Source organism: Anomaloglossus baeobatrachus, chromosome 6, assembly GCF_048569485.1.
Source record: "Anomaloglossus baeobatrachus isolate aAnoBae1 chromosome 6, aAnoBae1.hap1, whole genome shotgun sequence".
Classification (NCBI taxonomy): Eukaryota; Metazoa; Chordata; class Amphibia; order Anura; family Aromobatidae; genus Anomaloglossus; species Anomaloglossus baeobatrachus.
The window spans coordinates 302,879,423-302,897,700 of NC_134358.1; the positions used below are offsets into that span (position 1 = coordinate 302,879,423).

At 44.9% G+C, this 18,278-nt stretch overlaps 1 protein-coding gene across 6 annotated transcripts in view; it reads right to left on the reverse strand.

The window, feature by feature from the left end:
* Positions 1-18,278, reverse strand: part of LOC142244310 (uncharacterized) — a 417,067-nt gene that overhangs the window by 188,096 nt on the left and 210,693 nt on the right. For all 6 annotated transcript variants that reach the window (XM_075316518.1, XM_075316516.1, XM_075316515.1 and 3 more), the window contains 2 exons: positions 17,819-17,849; positions 11,490-11,576 (listed from right to left, as the gene is read on the reverse strand). In XM_075316518.1, the coding sequence (XP_075172633.1) occupies positions 11,490-11,576; positions 17,819-17,849 (118 nt within the window). The remainder of the gene's footprint in view (positions 1-11,489; positions 11,577-17,818; positions 17,850-18,278) is intronic.

Consider the following 18,278-nt stretch of genomic DNA (forward strand, 5'->3'; position numbering starts at 1 on the left):
ACATGTCCCCTCTTAATTGTAAAGCGCTGCGGAATATGTTGGCGCTATAGAAATAAAACTTATTATTATTATTATCCTCTCCTCTTCTCTTTATGTTTTTCTGCTGTTTTTTTTTTCTGCTTTTCTCCTTACACTTTCTTGTTTACTTCTATGTCTAGTTTACATAATCAGCGTAAGCAATAATCAGCGTAAGCAATAATGGCCATGTTTATCTATATCCTGTTCATTAACGCTCAAATTATGTTTTTATTCTGTATAACCCTCAGGATTTGAGTAGTTAACTGTTTTGATATTTACATCTCCCAGGATAGGTTTCTCTAAATGTATCTTGACACGGTGAGTGTCTTATGGTTTTATATTTTGCTTAATCTCTTTAAATATGCAATAAAAAATAAAGTTTTTGTTTGTTTTTTTAAAGAAAAAAAAAAGTCAAACCTTCATGTTTTTGGTATGGGCAGGAGGGACAGCTTTTGGTAGCAATATATGGTGCATTTGCATATTTGTGAATTAATGCTCATCAAGTACAAAACTGTGGGAAAGGCAACAAAACAAAAGAAAACACCAAAAACCTGCATGGTTGTGCTAGAATACTTCAGTTATTGCAAAAGTTTACAAACACTGTGGTGCAGAAATTTTCAGGAAATTACTGCTTTAAAGGGAAGGTGTTGTGCCCAAAAAAATGTTTTCAAGAACTGAAAAAATTTAAAGTATTAATGTTTTAATGTTTTGTTTAAATATTATTTGTTTTTCATTGAGCAAAATATTAAAAGTTTGATATTTTCCACTGTTAAACACTAGGGGGAGCAGCTGCTGAAATCCTACAGAAATCCCACTGTAGAAAAAGCCTGGATTACAGCTGCAGTAAAGTGGGCGGAGTCTGCTCTCCTGAGTGTGATATCACCTCCCCCTCCTAATCTGAGTGTTTACAACAGATAAGAGAGAATGAAATGTAGGGACACAGTGCTGAGACATTTTGTTGGTGACCACAAATGTCTAAAGTGTCACCAAGGACAGCTACATCGTGCTCCTCACATAACGCTCTGCACGTCCTGGTCCAGCAATGCTCTGCCGCATACAAGCACACCTGTAATGTTCTGCCGCATGCACGCACACCTGCAATGTTCTGCCGCATGCACGCACACCTGCAATGTTCTGCCACACGGACGCACGCAGTGTGTGTGTACACTGTGTATATACTGTGTGTGTGACAGCACCCAGCATGAGGGCAGCAGATCCAGCATGTGTATATACTATATACCATGTACTGTGTGTATATACTATATACCGTATGAAAACTGTGTATATTCTGTGTGTGACCGAGCAGCATGAGGGAGGCAGAGCCAGCGTGTGTATATAATATATACCGTGCATTGAGTGTATATACTATATACTGTGTGTATATACTATATACAGTGTGTACACTGTGTATATACTGTGTGTGTGACCGAGCAGCATGAGGGAGGCAGAGCCAGCGTGTGTATATAATATATACCATGCATTGAGTGTATATACTATATACTGTGTGTATATACTATATACCGTGTGTACATTGTGTATATACTGTGTGTGTGACCGAGCAGCATGAGGGAGGCAGAGCCAGCGTGTGTATATAATATATACCATCCATTGAGTGTATATACTATATACTGTGTGTATATACACTATATACCGTGTGTACACTGTGTATATACTGTGTGTGTGACCGAGCAGCATGAAGGAGGCGGAGCCAGCGTATGTATATACTATATACCATGTTCTGTGTGCATATACTATTCACTGTGTGTATATACTATATACCGTGTGTACACTGTGTATATACTGTGTGTGTGACCGAGCATGAAGCAGGCGGAGCCAGCGTGTGTATATACTATATACCATGTACTGTGTGCATATACTATATACTGTGTGTATATACTATAGACCGTCTGTACACTGTGTATATATTGTGTGAGTGACCAAGCAGCATGAAGGAGGCGGAGCCAGCGTGTGTATATACTATATACCATATACTGTGTGTGTATATACTACATACCGTGTGTACAGTGTTTATATACTGTGTGTGTGACCGAGCAGCCTGAGGGCGGCAGAGCCAGCGTGTGTATATACTATATACCGTGTATTGTGTGTATATACTATATACTGTGTGTAAATACTATATACCATGTGAACACTGTGTATATACTGAGTTCATGACCGAGAAGCATGATGGTGCAATGCTCTGCATGCACGACCACCCGAAATGCTGCCACACGCCCGCAAAGCCCTGCCGCATGCTCACCCACAATGCTCTGCCACGCACGCACCCACAATGCTCTGCCACGCACGCACACACACAATGCTCTGCCAGGCACGCATTATGCTCTGCCACACGCATTATGCTCTGCCACACGCACGCATTATGCTCTGTCACACGCACGCATTATGCTCTGCCACACGCACACACAATGCTCTGCCAGGCACGCACACACAATGCACTGCCACATGCACGCACAAAATGCTCTGCTACATGCACGCACAAAATGCTCTGCCACATGCACGCACGCACAAAATGCTCTGCCACATGCACGCACACACAATGTTCTGCCAGGCACGCACCCACAATGCTCTGCCATGCACGCTGACACAATGCTCTGCCATGCACACTGACACAATGCTCTGCCATGCTTGCTGACACAATGCTCTGCCATGAACGCTGACACAATGCTCTGCCACACGCACGCACAAAATGCTCTGCCACACGCATGCACAAAATGCTCTGCCACATGCACGCACACAAAGTGCTCTGCCACGCACGCACGATGCACTGCCACATGCACACACAAAATGCACTGCCACATGTACATGCCAGGCACGCACACACAATGCTCTGCCAGGCACGCACACACAATGCTCTGCCAGGCACGCACACACAATGCTCTGCCACACACGCACACACAATGCTGTGCCACGCATGCACACACAAAATGCTCTGCCACACGCACGCACAAAATGCTCTGCCACATGCACACACACAAAATGCACTGCCAGGCACGCGCACACAATGCTCTGCATACACACACACACACAATGTACTGCCACACGCACGCATAAAATGCTCTGCCACACGCACACATAAAATGCTCTGCCACATGCATGCACACACAAAATGCTCTGCCAGGCACGCACACAAAATGCTCTGCCATGCACGCTGACACAATGCTCTGCCACGCACAATGCACAAAATGCTCTGCCACATGCATGCAGACGCAATTCTCTGCCAGGCACGCACACACAATGCCCTGCCACGCACGCACACACAAAATGCTCTGCCACATGCACGCACAAAATGCTCTGACCCATGCACGCACACACAAAATGCTCTGACCCATGCACGCACGCACAAAATGCTCTACCACATGCACGCACACACAATGCTCTGCCAAGTACGCACACACAATGCTCTGCCACATGCACGGACAAAATACTCTGCCACATGCACGCACAAAATGCTCTGCAAAATGCTCTGCCACACGCATGCACAAAATGCTCTGCCACACGCACAAAATGCTCTACCACGCGCGCACGCACAAAATGCTCTGACACACACACACACACACACACACACACACACACACACACACGTCCGCTGCGGCCGGGGAGTGAGGGGGGCCGTAGACTACTCACACAGGCCGACAGGTGACAGGCCATGGGGGGAGAGCGTGGGGGTGTCATTGGAGACGGTAGCATCGGCGGCAGGGGGTGACAGGGCCGATCGGGTGACAGTGGGAAAAGTTCAGCACACAGCATGACTGCTGTGAGCTGCAGAAAGATGGCGCTGATCTCCTCCCTCTGCTGTGATCTGGACAGCCCAGAAGGCGTAGCTATAAACGCAAGGGGTGGGTAGTACAGTGACGTGTACAGGAAAAGGATTTCTTCTGTTGGTAAACACAGAAGCGTGAATCCTCCCGGTACCGCCACCCCTGCTTCCACCTCCCGTCCGGTGCCATGTCCGGACGGGAGGTAGAAGGAGCTGTGAAATCAAATGTGAACAGTAAAAAAAAAAAAATATATCATTCACCTGTCTGCAGACTCCCGGGACATGTCCGATGGCTGCAGGACCTGCCGGTGATCAGCTGATGCGGTCACCTGACCGCATCAGCTGATCAGATAAGTCTTGTGGTGAGGCCGGCTTTTTAGGCTATGTGCGCACGTGTGCGTATTGCATGCAGTTACGCTGCGTTCTGCACCGCAGCATAACTGCATGCGTCCTGCGTCCCTTGCACAGTCTATGGAGATTGTGCAGGAGCCGTGCGCACGTGGCATATTAGAACGCAGCGATTCGGCTGCTGCCCGAATCTCTGCATTCTAAGAAGTGACATGTCACTTCTTCCGTGCGGTTTGCATGCTGTCTATAGGGAGAGGCAGCATGCAGAGCGCACGTTCTCTGCCGGCACTATGCGCTTCAGAACGGAGCTTTTCAGCTGCGCTCTGAAGCGCACCTTTTGGTGCGGTGCAGAGCGCACACGTGCGCACATAGTTAAAGCCAGCCGGGCGGTAAGGCTATCAGCTGATGCTGTCAAATGACCGCATCACTGATTACTGGAAGGTCCTTAAGCGATCGGATGGGAGTCTGCACAGACATGTGTAGTTTTTTTTTTCTACTGATGCATCAGCTGATTGTATAAACGCCATTTATACAATCAGCTGATGTATCATGTGATCCACATCCTTGAACCTGACACATCATCTGATTGCTTTGCCTTTTTTCTGGCAAACCGATCAGATGATATTGGATCCGGATTGGACATCGATGGACCCTTGACCCAGGATTATTGCGTAGATGGGGTTCTTTATTTCAATAAAGATAGAGTCACTAATTGTGTTGTGTCTTATTTCTAATAAAAATATTTTTCTCTGTGTGTGGTATTTTTTATCTTTACTAGAAATTCATGGTGGCCATGTCTAATATTGGCGTGACACCATGAATTTCGGACTTAGGGCCAGTTGATAATACACAGCTAGCCCTAACCCCATGATTACCCAGTGAGCCACCCGGCATCAGGGCCGCTGGAAGAGTTGGATACAGCACCAGAAGATGGCGCTTCTATGAAAGCACCATTTTCTGGGGCGGCTGCGGACTGCAATTCGCAGTGGGGGTGCCCAGAATGCATGAGCACCCTGCGCTGAAGATTCCAATCCCCAGATGCCTAGTTGTACCTCGCCGGTCACAAAAATTGGGCGAAGCCCATGTCATTTTTTTCATGAAATCATTAAAAAAAGGGCTTCCCTATATTTTTGGTTCCCAGCCAAGTACAAATAGGCAGCTGGGGGTTGGCGGCAGCCGTACCTGCCTGCTGTACCTGGTTAGCATACAAAAATATGGCGAAGCCCACGTCGTCTTTTTTTTTTCTCCATTTTTGGGCAAAAAAACCCTGGATACAGTCCTGGATTGAGGATGCTGAGCCTTGTAATTCTGCAGCTGCTATCTGCTCTCCGGCATACACTAGTGGAGAATGAAGGAGAACAAATTGAAGCAGGAAATAACATCAGATCTTTTTTATTTTTTCTTCACCAATCTTTAATGGCATTGTTCACTGATTTTAAAAAAACGCATAAAACCGCAGTTAACAAAAATGCAGCAAAACGCAGCCAAAAACGCACCAAATTCGCGGTAAAAACGCATGCATTTTTAGATGCGTTTTGCATTTATGTGCATTTTTTAACAGCCAGAAATGCAGTGGTTTTCATGCCACAAAAAAACGCCTAGTGCGCACATACCCTAAGGCTGCTTTCACACTACTTTTTTAACATGCGTTCTGAACGTTTTTTTTGCATCAAAAGCGGATCCAGTAAAAATACGTTTTAATTTCAATGCATTTGCAATGGACGCGCGTCAACATGCGCTGACATGCGTTTGCATGCGGTATAGTGAGGATCCAGTGAGTTGCAGTATTTTAACACTTTTCAAAAACGCTACTTGTAGCGTTTTTGAGCTGCGTCCAAATACTGTTTTCCACTGGATCCTGACTATACCGCACGCAAACGCATGTGAACACTGGCTTATAGACAGGATCCTGTTGGGCAGAAGCCAGCCTGGCGTGATCACAGAGTCTCTCTCTCTCTCTGTCGGTCTCTCTCTCTCTTTGTCGGTTGGTAGGTGTTTCTCTCGCTCTCTCTGTCGGTCTCTCCCTCTCACCCCCTCTCTCCCTTTCACCCCCTCTCTCATACTCACCGATCACAGACGCGGCGAGGCACAGCTGTCACACTGCTCTGGCGGCTTCTACTCTTGAAAATGCCGGCCGCTCATTATTCCATCTCTTATTCCCTGCTTTCCCTGCCCACCGGCGCCTATGATTGGTTGCAGCCAGACACGCCCCCACGCTGAGTGACAGCTGTCTCTCTGCAACCAATCACAGCCTCCGGTGGGCGGGTCTATATCTTGCAGTATAATAAATAAATAATTAAAAAAAAAATGACGTGTGGTCCCCCCCAGTTTTGATATCAGCCAAAGTAAAGCCACACGGCTGTAGGCTGGTATTCTCAGGATGGGGAGTCCCACGTTATCAGCATGCAGCCCCCCGGAATTGCCGAATCCATTGGATGCGACAGTCCCGGGACTCTACCCAGCTCATCCCAATTGCCCTGGTGCGGTTGCAATCGGGGTAATAAGGAGTTAATGGCAGGCCATAGCTGCTACTAAGTCCTAGGTTAATCATGACAGGCGTCTATGAGACACCCCCAATGATTAACCTGTAAATGAAAGTAAAACACATACACCCGAGAAAATCCTTTATTTGAAATAAAAAGACAAAAAAAACACCCTCTTTCACCACTTTATTAAAATCCCCAAATACCCCTCCAGGTTCGGCGTAATCCACACGAGGTCCCACGACGCATCCAGCTCTGCTACATGAAGCTGTTCTACTGCCACTCCTGTGATCGCCACGGAGCAACTGAAGTGAGTCGCACTGTCAGCGGTGACGTCACTCAGGTAGTGCCGGTGTGTGTGCAGTGATGATTGGTACAGTAGTGCCGGTGTGTGCGGTGATGATGGGGGTGGTATTGCCTGCGTGTGTGTGGTGATGATGGGTGCGGTAGTGCCTGCGTGTGTGCGGTGATGATGGGGGCGGTAGTACCTGCGTGTGTGCGGTGATGATGGGGGCGGTAGTGCCTGCATGTGTGCAGTGATGATGGGGGCAGTAGTGCCTGCATGTGTGCAGTGATGATGGGTGCGGTAGTGCCGGTGTGTGTGCGGTGATGATGGGTGCAGTAGTGCCGGTTTGTGTGGTGACGTTGGGTGCGGTAGTCTCTCTCTCCTCTCTCTGTCTCTCTCTCTCTGGTTCAGTTCCCTTCACTCCCGATCACATGACTCCAATACCTGCACACAATTTCAAGTGACAGGATCCTGTAAAACAACACATGCGTTTTCATGCGTTTCTCTTTGGAAAAACAGGATCCGCTTTTGCAGCAAAAAACGTTCAGGATGCATGTTAAAAAAACGTAGTGTGAAAGTAGCCTAAGTTAGGAAGTCTCCCTGTAAGTGGCTATAAGGCTGGCTTGGGCACAAATGACTCAGTGGATCTAAGAGGGCATAATAGATTTTCCTGTCTTGATAACTCTGAGGAGGGTGGGCTGGATGCACAGGATCACTCTTCAGATGAGGGGTTATCCCCTGACTGCCCCAGAGCACCATCAGACTGGCAAAAATACCTTGCATATCTTCCTTCTAAAGAGGATTTTAAAACCTTGATAAATGAGGTAAAAGACGCTTGTAGAACAGAAATAGCCTGTGTAAGGGTACCGTCACACTTAAGCGAGGCTTCAGCGATCCCACTAGCGATCTGACCTGGTCAGGATCGCTGGTGCGTCGCTACATGGTCGCTGGTGAGCTGTCAATCAGGCAGATCTCATCAGTGACCAGTGACTCGTGGAAACGATGCTGTGCTTGGTAACCAAGGTAAATATCGGGTAAATAAAAAAAAATGCTTTGCTTTGTTTACCCGATATTTACCCTGGTTACCAGCGCACGCCGCTTAGCGCTGGCTCCCTGCACTCATAGCCAGGGTACACATTGGGTTACTAAGCGAAGCGCTTCGCTTAGTTACCCGATGTGTACTCTGGCTACGTGTGCAGGGAGCAGGGAGCCAGCACTGGCAGCCTGAGAGCGGCGTACGCTAGTAACCAAGGTAAATATCGGGTAACCAAGCAAAGCGCTTCGCTTAGTTACCTTCCAGACACCGGCTCCCTGCACATTCAGATCGTTGCTCTCTCGCTGTCAAACACAGCGATGTGTGCTTCACAGTGAGAGAGCAAAGAGCAAAAAATGAACCAGCACTGTGTGTAACGATCAGCGAATTCACAGCAGGGGCCAGGTCGCTGCTTAGTGTCACACACAGCGAGATTGCTGATGAGGTCACTGGTACGTCACAAAAACCGTGACTCAGTAGCGTTCTCGCTAGCGATCTCGCTATGTGAGAAGTACCCCTAAGGCAAGGCCTTCAACACCTTGCAGGCCGACTAGATAAGGGGATCATGACACTACCAGGTCCCATGTAGCAGACTTTCATCAACTGGTGCTTGCACAACAGAAAGTTGTAAGTGATATGCACACCCATTTAAACGACCTAGATAACAGGGACAGAAGATGCAATATAAGAGCCTGGGGTATTCCAGAGGCAAGTAGCCAGGAGGACCCTAAAAAGAAACTTCAGACAGTCTACAATAATATCATGGGCAATCCTCTGTCCACGCTTATCAAATTGGATAGAGCGCATTGAGCTCTGCAACCCAAGGGTGCTACAACATAACCTAGGGATATCATCTGCTGTTTGCACAATTATGAAACAAAAGAACAAATACTCGTCTTTCTGCATGGGTCTCGGAATGGGGTGTGCCACTGCCATACCTCTCCATGTTTCAGTATCTCTAATTGCACAAGACATGGGTGTCTCCTCTCCCCTCTCTTGTTCACGATGTGTATTGAACCTAGGTTAGACTCAGCCTTTGACCCCACCTCCTTTCTTTATCCCTAGTGTGTCAGTCCTCTGTCTTTGTCAATTTTTTGTTTGATATCTTTAAGGTTAATTGTTTAAAAAAAGATGTATTAAGGCCCTGTAGTCATTTGCCTTCACAAGTTTAATTCCTGCAATGATATGCTGTTTGTTCAGGAGCCGCTAAAAGGTCTAGTTTTATGAATAAGCTTCAATGTTTTCTTCTTGCAGTTATATACTTTTTTGTACAGCATACGATTGCATTGGGTTTATGTTAACTGCTTAAAAAAAAGACACTTTAATACAATTTAGAGTAGTCAGTGTACAACTTGTATAACAGTAAAGGCCCCGTCACACTAAGCAACATCGCTAGCAACATCGCTGCTAACGAACAACTTTTGTGACGTTGCTAGCGATGTTGCTGTGTGTGACATCCAGCAACAACCTGGCCCCTGCTGTGAGGTCGTTGGTTGTTGCTGAATGTCCTGGGCCATTTTTTAGTTGTTGCTGTCCCGCTGTGAAGCACAGATCGCTGTGTGTGACAGCGAGACAGCAACAACTAAATGTGTAGGCAGCAGGAGCCGGCTTCTGCGGAGGCTGGTAACCACAGTAAACATCGGGTAACCAAGAAGCCCTGTCCTTGGTTACCCGATATTTACCTTTGTTACCAGCCTCCGCCGCTCTCACTGTCAGTGCCGGCTCCTGCTCTGTGCACATGTAGCTGCAGGACACATCGGGTTAATTAACCCGATGTGTGCTGTAGCTAGGAGAGCAGGGAGCCAGTGCTAAGCATTGTACGCTGCTCCCTGCTCTGTGCACATTTAGCTGCAGCACACATCGGGTAATTAACCCGATGTGTGCTGTAACTAGGAGAGCAGGGAGCCAGCGCTAAGCGGTATGCGCTGCTCCATGCTCTGTGCACGTGTAGCTCCGTGCGCTGGTAACCAAGGTAAATATCGGGTTGGTTACCCGATATTTACCTTAGTTACCAAGCGCAGCATCTTCCACGCGGCTCTGGGGGCTGGGACACTGGTTGCTGGTGAGCTCACCAGCAACTTGTGTAGCGACGCTCCAGCGATCCCTGCCAGGTCAGGTTGCTGGTGGGATCGCTAGAGCGTCGCAGTGTGACATCTCACCAGCAACCTCCTAGCAACTTACCAGCGATCCCTATCGTTGTTGGGATCGCTGGTAAGTTGCTTAGTGTGACTGGACCTTAAATTTGGTGTGATCTCTAAATAACACACAACCATTAACGTCTAAACCGCAGGCAAAAAAAGATAGGAGTGTACTATGTGAAAATAGCCAAATTGTGCCTAATAAGCAATTTTCCCTCCTCCTTGAGGTCATGTGACTCATTAGTGTTACAAGGTCTCTAGTGTGAATGGGGAGCAGGTGTGTTAAATATGGTTAAATGTGATGTCATCACTCACACACATTCTAATACTGGTCACTGGAAGTTCTACATGGCACTTCATGGCGAAGAATTCTCTGGGGATCTGAAAAAAAGAATTGTTGCCTTACGTAAAGGATGGCATAGGCTATAAGAAGATTGCCAACACACTGAAACTAAGCTGCAGAATGGTGGCCAAGACCATAAAGTGGCTTAATAAGACAGGTTCCACCCAAAGAGGCCTCACCATGGTTGACCAAACAAGTTTAGTGCTTGTGATCAGCATCATATCCAGAGGTTGTCTTTTCAAAAATAGATGTCTGAGTGTTGCCAGCGTTGCTGCAAAGGTTACTGTGACATATGAAGCAGCGCATCATCCCCTCCCTTCAGACACAGGGCAGTATTCCAACATGATAATAAACCCAAGTATACTTTCAAGATGACCATTGCCTTGTTAAAGAAACTGAGGGTAAAGGTGCTAGACTGGCCAAGCATGTCTCTAGATCTAAACTCTATTGAGCATCTGTGGGGCATCCTCAAAAGGGAAATTGGAGTAGCGCAAGGTCTCTTAATATCCGCCAGTTCCGTGATATTCGTGAGGAGTGGAAAAGGATCTAAGAGAGTTAAGGCAGTGTGTGAAAATAATGGTGGGGACACAAAATATTGACACTTTGGGCACAATTTGGATATATTCACTTAGGAATGTACTCACTTTTGTTAACAGCGATTTTGACATTATTGGCTGTGTTGAGTTATTTAGAGGACACATCAAATTTACACTGTTATACAAGCTGTACACTGACTACTTTACATTGTATCAGTGTCATACCTTCAGTGTTGTCCCAAATATTTATAAAAATGGAAGGGGTGTACTAACTTTTGTGATATACTGTATATATCCATTATATATAGACATTTGAAATCCATAGTGGTCATACTTATAAATAGATAGTTGACAGAATAAGGAAGTTAGTGCCAATTATAGTTTTAAAGTGGTTTAATTTCAATAACATAATGTGCAAAGCATAAGCACAGGCATGGAAACATAAAAATGAATAACCATTAGTATCAACTATAGAAAAGATGTCATTATTTGCATTCAAGTACAGACGCAATATGTTAAAACTTACCAAAAAAGTGTACAAATCTTTATTACAAGTGATTTTAAAAAGGCTTTCAGATCCATTCGGTTTCAGATCACTTTCAGTCTTACATTCCTATAGTAATTAATTGAAAATATAAAAAAAGTCACAAACTGAATAGTAGAAGAAAAAGTCTCTAAAATAATACTAAACAAATGACCATATTCATAGGCGGATTGTAATGAGGGCAATCTGGGCTATCGCACGAGGCTCTGAACTCAAAGGGACCCCGTGGCTAGATTACCCTCAAAATGCAGAGTAAAACGTGCGTCGGGGAGAAGACTGATTTAACAGGCTATATCTTACGCTGCTGGAGACGGTAAGGCAGCGAGCAGGAGTGGACCCACTGGACCACAAGGGGGATTTGGGCTTTAGAGGGAGGGGCTTGACTAAGTACCCACTGTGAGGCAGACTCCAGGTGCCACTCTCAGGGCAGAGAACAGCACTGTGGCAGCTGACCCCCAGGGCAGGGACGAACACAAGTACAAACAGGCATAGTCTCTAGTGCAGCAGGGACCACCAGGAAAACTGAGGAAGGTGGCACGTCAGCAAGGAACGGACAGAGTAACTAGTATAGTAGGGACCACTGTTCATCTCTTTTCCTTTCCACTGAAGGGTTTAATCACTATTTTATATTTCAGTTCCTTTTTTTTCTTCTTTACTATAGGACATATACTGTATAATTTATTTAACATCCAACAGACACCATATTACTATAGGATTATTGTCATTAACAGTGCTCTTTTCCAAACTGTGGGGTTAACGTTTGTTTTTTTTTCTCCCCTATTTTTGATGTAAGCTAATAAGCGGGTAAATATCATGAGGACAAGTTTATCATTAAATATATATGTTACTTTTGTGATTTATTATTGTAATTGAATTTTGGGCCACTTGACCATAACACATTTCCACATTTTGCAACAACTTCTAAACTAATTTTGCTTGCACTTGGTTGTATGGGCGTCCCCAATCTTTTAGATTACTTGCCTAATTTTGGTGTAATTATTTTAAATTCAATAATAAAGTATTGGTTTTATCATTATTTTGGCACTTTTGTCTTATCCCTTTAAGGATAAAAGGTTTTCTACAGTATTAGTATTCACATTACCTAAAGAAGTCCCTCTGCCCAAAAGCTACACAGGTGTGGAAGAGAGGGTGACCCACTCGCACTGCAGATCTGTCAGATATAGTGATTGTTCCACTTTCTCAGTGTGTAGATTCTCCTTTTCCGACTTAGGAGATGGTTTCCTATATAGTTTTAGCTATCTATCTATGAAATATGGTCTGTCAGAGGATTAAAAATGACAACCCATAGCATGAAAGGAACGTTAGCTGTGAGCCACAGGCTCATTGCTAAACATGGGGATTTTTTCTGTCTAAGGCCGGCATCACACTTGCGATTGACTCGCACGAGTGCAATGCGAGAAAATCTCGCATTGGCCTCGCGCCAATGTTAATCAATGAGGCAGCTCCATACTGCTTGTTTTTTCTCAGATCAAAATCGGACTGAGGAAAAAAAAAAAAAAAAAAAAAAAAAAAATCGCAGCATGCTGCGACTTCTAGAGTTTCTCGTGCGAGTCTCTCCAATGCAAGTTTATGGGTGTGAGAAAAAAACGGATGTCACACAGACGGCACACGGACCATCCTAGTGTAGTGACATCCGATTTTCTAAATACAATTCTATCATATAGAAGAGACCACTGTGAATGCTCCTGTACATGACTGTAATGACTAATAGCTGCTGAGAAAAAAACAGATCACATATGGATTGAATACGGATTGCTCATGGACTACTATCATGAGAAAAATAATCACAGACTCGCATTGCAATTGCATTGCACACGGATCAACACTCGGACATAGCTTTTCCTACTCTCAGGCATGAGAATCGGATAAATTTTTCAATCACAAGTGTGACACCGGCTTAAACAGCTAAATGGTATCCTTCTTTACAGGCATATTGTACTAGTAAATATACCGTATTTGTCGCTTTATAAGACGCACAGGATTATAAGACGCACCCCCAAATTTGGTGAAGGAATAGAGAATTTTTTTTTAATAAATGGGGTCCGTCTTATAATGCCAGTGTCCGTCTAACAAATCAGAGTATATGTCCCTCATAGCCCCCCATCCTAAAATTAGCCCCCTTAATCTGGATATGGCCACCTTATATTGAATATAGCCCCCTTGTGCTGGCACACGTCCCCCAGTGATGCAACATGTCCCCTATTGCTGGCACACATCCTCTATGGCTGGCACACGGACCCTATGGCTGGCACACGCGGTCCCCTGTGGCTGGCACACGCTGCCCCCTGTGGCTGGCACACGCTGCCCCCTGTGGCTGGTACACGCGGCCCCCTGTGGCTGGTACACGCGGGCCCCCTGTGGCTGGTACACGCGGCCCCCTGTGGCTGGCACACATCACCTTGTGTTGGATATCGACCCCATGCTGCTGCTTTTAGTAAAATAAACTTTTTCCTTACCTTCTCCAGCACTGTGCTCCGTCGTGTCCCCTTCCTTGTGGTTGAGCTCCGGCCCCCTGCCTGCGGTTCACGGTCCCGGTCATGTGATCAGCACAGCAGAGTGAAATCTCTGCATGCATGATCACAGCACCAGGAGGGAGACTGGGGAGACACGCTGGAGGGGGTAAGTCAAGAGTTTATTTTATTTTACTATGGGCAACAGAATGGCGGCCGTATCTAACACAGGGGTGCATGTGCGATCAAAGGGAGCACAGGCAGATATAATATGCGCAGCTCCCCCAGCCCATCGCCGCGGTGCGGTTTCAGCACCACGGTGATGGACAGCGGCTGTGCATATTATATGAGTGGGAGCAGGAGATCAAAGGCTCCCTCCGGCAGCTTCACCAGCCTCCACCAGCCCCCAGCACCGCTCCAGAGCGGCCCCCACCTCCCCTGGACCCTGCAGTATATAATCCGTATATTCGGATTATAAGATGCACCCCCTACTTTCCCCCAAAATTTGGGGGAACAAAAGTGCGTCTTATAAAGCGAAAAATACGGTATATCACTATTTTAGTAATTTTTAATATTTCCTATAAATTAAAATGATTGAAAAACAATACAAAACAAATCTATAATACACTTTTTAAAAATCAACTTAATAAATCAGTCATACATGTATGGCATTACTGTAGTTGTAACAATCAATATAATATGTGCAATGATTGGTAAGTAGCCTAGGAAAAATATGGATTTTCTCCCTTGCAGCCATAAAAAGTAAATATAATTGTAATGCTGTCCTATTGATTATAAATGTTTGAAATAAACCTATATATGGATCAAGCTGAACAAACCCATTTTTTTTCTTTTCTTCAATTGATCAATGCTTTGCATCAGCTCTACTCCAGGTTCCCTAAAGCCCCCATCACATTTAACGACTAATCAGTGATCCCGAAAACGATGTGACCTGATAAGGATTGCTGGGAGGTCGCTGGTGAGATGTCATACAGTCAGCTCTTACCAACGACGCAGTAACGATCAGCGACCTGTATATCGATCTCGGCGGGCATTGGGACTGTGTTAGGAGGTCGTTGGTAGGCGTCAAACACAGCGATGCGTCCTGCACTGCAAGACATCGCCTTTGAAAAAAATGGTCCCAACCATTCAGCAACGACTAGCGATCTCACAGTAGGGGCCTGATCTCTGGTAGGTGTCACACATAACGAGATCGTTGCTGCGTCACAAAAATGGTGACGCAGCAACGATCTTGCTAGCGATCTCGTTGTGTGTGACGGGGCCTTAAAACCTAAAGTTGGAAACATAGGTGAGCTGGTAATTTCCTTTTTTGTCTTTCTATAACTTTGCTATAACTTGTATATATGCCTGCACTCTGTATACGCAAGCATATACTGTATACATTGCTCACATTATTAGCATGTGCATATTTCATTATGTTGTGGCCAATATGAATATGCATTTCAATGCGTTTACACGGCTGGGGCCTGATTGGGGTCCAGACAAGATCTACATAGGTGTTCTTCATTGTCAGTGCCCGCCGCCAATTCTACCATTCTAGTGCTAAACACTCACCAGCAGTGAAGCAGTCACTTTGTGCCCTGATTGCACTGTGAATGAGCTAATACCACTGATCGCTGCAGGCAATTATAATGGATAAACAGTGCTGCCTTCAAGTGCAGAAAACAGATGCCCTGTTGATAAGCTTAGGGGTACTTTGCACGCTGCGACATCGCAGGTCGAGCGCGATAGTCCCCGCCCCCGTCGCAGCAGCGATATCCTTGTGATAGCTGCCGTAGCGAACATTATCGCTACGGCAGCTTCACATGGACTCACCTGTCCTGCGACCGTCGCTCTGGCCGGCGACCCGCCTCCTTGTTAAGGGGGCGGGTCGTGCGGCGTCACTGCGACGTCACACGGCAGGCGGCCAATAGGAGCAGAGGGGCGGAGATGAGCAGGATGTAAACATCCCGCCCACCTCCTTCCTTCCGCATATCCTACGGAAGCCGCAGTGACGCCGGTAGGAGATGTTCCTCGCTCCTGCGGCTTCACACACAGCGATGTGTGCTGCCACAGGAGCGAGGAACAACATCGGACTGTCGCGTCAGCGTAATTATGGATTACGCCGACGCTGCACCGATGATACGATTACGTCGCTTTTGCGCTCGTTAATCGTATCATCGAGCCTTTACACTCTACCATGTCGCAATGCGGTGCCGGAAGTGCGTCATTTTCAATTTGACCCCACCGACATCGCACCTGCGATGTCGTAGTGTGCAAAGCCCGCCTAAGTGCTACAAAGGTAAATCAGGAAATCTCTCTACTAGTCTAGTGATGCACACTCAACACATCAGCAGTACAGTAGTCTGTCCCTTGCCCTAGGTAGCAGTACTACTTATCTCTACGAGCGCTCATTGCAGACAGTATTAGTCCAATAATCTGCCATCCTTTACGCAGAGTGACTGCTGTGTTATTTCTTAATCTGATGAGAACTGAACGTTCATCAGTAGAGCAACATGCAGTCAATAAGCACCCTGGCTACTACTATGACTGTACTAATAACTGAATATGGTTGACGTATAAATCCAAAGAATTTGAATATGCCATCATTTATAGTACATAATCTAAAGAGAAATACTGTACTAGTGTACAAAAAGGGAAAAGAAATAGCTGTGCGCACACGGTGTTTTTTTCTCAAGAAGATTCTTTCTGCAGAATTTCTTGAGAAAAAGAATGTGCATGTCACTTCTCTTCTGCAGGTACCTGTGTTTTTTGCCATAGATAATGGTAAAAAACTGCAGGAACAAAACTGCAGAAAAAATGCACCAAAACCGCGGTAAAAACGCATGCGGTTTTTGGTGCTTTATTGGTGCAGTTTTTGACCGCAAGTGCGCTAATCTTTCAGACTCAAGAAATGTCTTGAGAGAAATCCTTTTTCTAGTGTAAACAGAGCCTTAGTATGACGCTCCTGATTTATTCCCTATTTTCTTTCTTTTTCCTTTATTCTTTTTAAGTATCCAGATGGCCGGATCCAGATAGTTTCACGGAGTTTCCTGAGAACTCCGTGCCCGAGATTGGTGCATGGATACTCGGTATCCCGCAGTTTACAGTCCAGTTTCGCTCATCACTACTGCTAATCTGTTCATTTTTCCTACAGTGCTCTTCTCAGCCAGAAGATCTTATGGATCCAATTTGTAAGATTTCTCAGTATTTTAGCCCTTTAATTTTGTACTGTATTGCCTGGGTTTTTGCGTTATATTATTTTATCTTTTGTAATCTTTTTTATGCATTGTACTTTTGAATATTAAATCTCACATTTAATAAATGTATTCCTTGCTACACAAAACGTACCAGCAAACCCTGAGGAGGGTAAGAATAGCATGGTTGTGTTACCTTGTATATGTCAGAATGCAACAAGAGACACTATCAGGTGTTCGGATAGGCTGGGTGGCATGTGTGCTAGTGTGTGACCCAGTGCAGGCATCTCACTGGCATACCAAATCGGTGAGTAGTGGTAGTGAAAAGTATGGACTAGCTGGGAAACTGACTGTGGGGTGTGTTTAGCTCATTGTCAGGTTATTGCGATGGGTGAGTGGATGAGTGAGTATGTGACATGCAGTCCCCAAGTTGGTGGTGGCGGGAATAGTGATCCTGACAATGACATAAAAAATCATTGTAAAAAAATGATGACCAATGCAAGCTGCAGACTATAGTTACACTAACTTTTTTTTTATCGGATTTTCCCGTACAAGTTAAATGTGAGCTGCATATACAATTTATTCCCATGGACAGTGAGGACTGTAGCAGTCACTCATTAAACCCTACAACTAACATACCTACCAGATATTCTTGGCAATCTTGTTGAATTTGTCTGTAAAGAACAAAAAAAAAACAGCCTTTTATTTTTTTTTTATATATATATATTAGTGACAACAGGTTTACAATTTTAAAAAATGTTTTTGAATATATATAACAAAACAAGCATTGCAAAATATTTTTTTTAACTCGTAATTAAAATAGTACAATACCATATCTTGTTAATAAACATTTTTATTAGGTAGTTCAATGAAGCAAATGAAATAATATTATATTTTTTATATATATATATATATATATATATATATATATATATATATATATATATATATATATATACACATATATATATACACATATATACATATATATATATATATATATATATATATGTATATATATATATATATAATTAACTAAGGATATTAGTTGCGAAATACTTTCAGAGATGTATACTATTCCGACATCAAAATAAAATGTAGAT